Consider the following 3,323-nt stretch of genomic DNA (forward strand, 5'->3'; position numbering starts at 1 on the left):
CTCCTCGCCAAGAACAGAAGGCAGAGCTACCATTAAGAGTAACTTTACGGGCGCGGGCTGCTGCGGGGAGGCCAGGCTGAGGGAGGCCGGAGCTGGGAGAAAGGCACAGCGCTTTTCCCCCGTCGGCGACGCAGAGCTCCGGGTCGGTTTCCCCTGCCCCCATCCCGCTCCCCCCGAGGGCTGAGGTCCGCCGTGCCCCTTCCTCGTGCCCTTCTTTCTCCGGCCCGGCCCCACACCCACCCGCTGCCGGGTGTCGGTGCAAATCCTCTCGGACTCACCCCTCTCCCCCCACCCCCGACCCCCTCCTTGTCGCTGCCCTTCTGCAGATCTCCGCGGGTCCCCTAGCGAAGATGCCTCGCCCGGGCAGAAACACTTACAGTGATCAGAAGCCCCCCTACTCCTACATCTCGCTGACCGCCATGGCGATCCAGAGCTCCCCGGAGAAGATGCTGCCCCTGAGCGAGATCTACAAGTTCATCATGGACCGCTTTCCCTACTATCGGGAGAACACGCAGCGTTGGCAGAACTCCCTCCGCCACAACCTCTCCTTCAACGACTGCTTCATCAAGATCCCGCGCCGCCCCGACCAGCCGGGCAAGGGCAGCTTCTGGGCGCTGCACCCCAGCTGCGGGGACATGTTCGAGAACGGCAGCTTCCTGCGCCGCCGCAAGCGCTTCAAGGTGGTCAAGTCGGACCACCTGGCCCCCAGCAAACCGGCGGACGCGGCGCAGTACCTGCAGCAGCAGGCGAAGCTGCGGCTCAGCGCCCTGGCGGCCACCGGCACCCACCTGCCCCAGATGTCCACCTACAACCTCGGCGTGTCCCAGCCCTCCAGCTTCAAGCACCCCTTCGCCATCGAGAACATCATCGCCAGAGAGTACAAGATGCCCGGCGGCCTCGCCTTTTCCACCATGCAGCCCATGCCGGCCGCCTACCCCCTCCCCAACCAGTTGACTACGGTGGGCAGCTCCATTGGCACGGGCTGGCCCCACATGTACGGCTCCGGCATGATCGACACCGCCACCCCCATCTCTATGGCCAGCAGCGAGTACGGCGCCTACGGCGTGCCCATTAAGCCGCTCTGCCACGGGGGACAGACTTTGCCGGCCATCCCCGTCCCCATCAAGCCTACCCCCGCCGCGGTGCCGGCCCTGCCCGCCCTGCCCGCGCCCATCCCCACCATCCTCTCGAACTCGCCGCCCTCCCTCAGCCCCACGTCCTCGCAGACGGCCACCAGCCAAAGCAGCCCGGCCACCCCCAGCGAGACTCTCACCAGCCCGGCGCCCGCCCTGCACTCCGTGGCAGTGCACTGACCCGGGCCGCCCGCTCGGACTCCGCCGTGCCCTCTCTCCCAAAGTTTCCTCGGAGCTCTCCTCCCTCCTCTTCTCTCCCTCCTCCCGCTTCTTTCCTCCCTCCTCTCTTCTCTTTTCCTCGAAAGCAGAGACAACTGCACAATCCCCGCGGGATGCCGAGGTGTGCCGTTCGGGTGAGCTGCCGTTCTGCCTCGCCCCGTCAGCCCTGCCCTCCTTCGCGCCCCGGCTTCTTTCCCGGTTCTGAACTTCGTTTTCCGCTCTCCCGAAGCAAAACGAACCGAACCGACCCGACCCGGCCCGGCCCGCCCCCCTCCCCGCCCGGTAGGAACTGCCATACGCATCACTAGTTTTCCAAAAGTACTTCAGGCATCTTCGGTTTGCCGGGGACTGGGCAAGCCCGGCCCGGCGATGCCTCTTTCCCTCCCTTTGTCTGGGGAAGAGCAGGGGTTTATGCAGGACCGATCTTTAGAACCATAAACGGTGTGAAATGGCTGCAGCCTCACTGCATGAGAGCAGCGGCGTTTCCAGCCTCCGAGCAGCGAACGCTTGGATCTTGGAAACGCCGGAAAGTGCTCGTGTCCTTTGTGTGGGTGCGTGTCCGCCCCTGCGTGTCCCGCTGCCACGCAAAGGGCAGGACTGCCGCGGGAGGAGGCTCAGCGGCCCCGAGGAGGAGCGGTGGACCGGCGGGCAGAGCCCCGCAGGTGCGGGGCGGCCGGGGGCGCGGGGCGGTGCGGGGCAGCGCGGGCAGCGCCGCGGGAGCAGGACGCCGTACAACGGGAAGGCACCCGTTCACTCACTCCATACCTATATTGTTTACAAAGCGCCTCTTTTAATGTAAATACTGAACTGGTATCTGTACTGTAAATCAGATGAGGTCCCCTTTGCAGTACCTGTTGTAACGTGGATGTGTACTGTAGTTTTCAGGTGGAAGAGAGAGAGAAGTTGATTTGTCTGTCAACTTCTGACTAACCTGAAGGTTTAGGGAGCTGAGAGTTTCTTTGTTTTTTAAATTTTGTAGCTATTTATTTCATAGCTTAAAAACAAACAATGATAATAATAAAAATAAACCTGTCAACAAGCACACAACCCGGCACAGCTTAAGAAAAGCTGCTGAAGTCACTGGTAAAACGTGGAGAAGTTACACAACAGCAGGTACAAACTGCGGAGGTCATCCTGATTTCTGTTGGAGCTTTGCAGACAAGAGAGAGGGGGGCTAGGGAAACTGTAAATGTTTGTGCATAGGAATGATTATAAAATGTGTAAAATGCACTTTTGTTTGATATACTCCTTTCTAGTTTTAGGTAGTTTGCTGGAAACTGAACTGTTGTTCTGTTGTGAACTGCTTAAGTTAAGAAAAAAAAAAGAAAAAAAACCCACAAACGGCATTAGTGTCTATTGAAACTGTAAAGACATTTGTTTTTAACTTTTTTTTTTCCCTGTACAGAATAAGCATGGCATTTTAAATATTGGTGTTCTTGTTCCCAGCATGTGTGTTTTAAGACAAAGGTTGAAAAAGTGTCAACGTTAAATTATGAACCAAGTCGTCCAAATAATATTTTCTCATTAAAATATGTAAATGCAGATTTAGTTTCTTATTTGTCTTTTTAAAGAGTTTACACGAGAAAAGTAAAAGCATTAGTTCATGAAAAAAAGAATGACGTTATTCCAATATTTAGATAATCTAAACAGCCTTTTCATGGGAGGTTACTATAAACATGGTTATTAACATACCATAACGTCAGATAAAATTGTCATTATTGCCGGTTTACCAAAGAGGTAACATATGTAAGTGTTCTGTGGTTTTTATATCTATATATCTATACATATACATATATGCATACACACATATATATGCATTTGTGTCCTATACACTTATACCGAATATAAACATGTATTACGTTTACACCTGTGTGTATGTATATTTATCATCTACATACTCCTAGTTAAATTTTCTCTAAATAGTATAAAGATTAGTGAGCTTCTACAATACAGAGCAAAGATAAAAATCTT

General features: G+C 54.3%; 1 protein-coding gene across 1 annotated transcript; it reads left to right on the forward strand.

The window, feature by feature from the left end:
* Positions 1–350: 350 nt before the first annotated feature.
* Positions 351–1,313, forward strand: FOXB1 (forkhead box B1). Its single transcript, XM_054214882.1, has one exon. The coding sequence runs from the start codon at positions 351–353 to the stop codon at positions 1,311–1,313; it is 963 nt and encodes a 320-aa protein (XP_054070857.1).
* Positions 1,314–3,323: the final 2,010 nt, after the last annotated feature.

This window comes from Rissa tridactyla, chromosome 9 (assembly GCF_028500815.1).
Source record: "Rissa tridactyla isolate bRisTri1 chromosome 9, bRisTri1.patW.cur.20221130, whole genome shotgun sequence".
Taxonomy (NCBI): domain Eukaryota; kingdom Metazoa; phylum Chordata; class Aves; order Charadriiformes; family Laridae; genus Rissa; species Rissa tridactyla.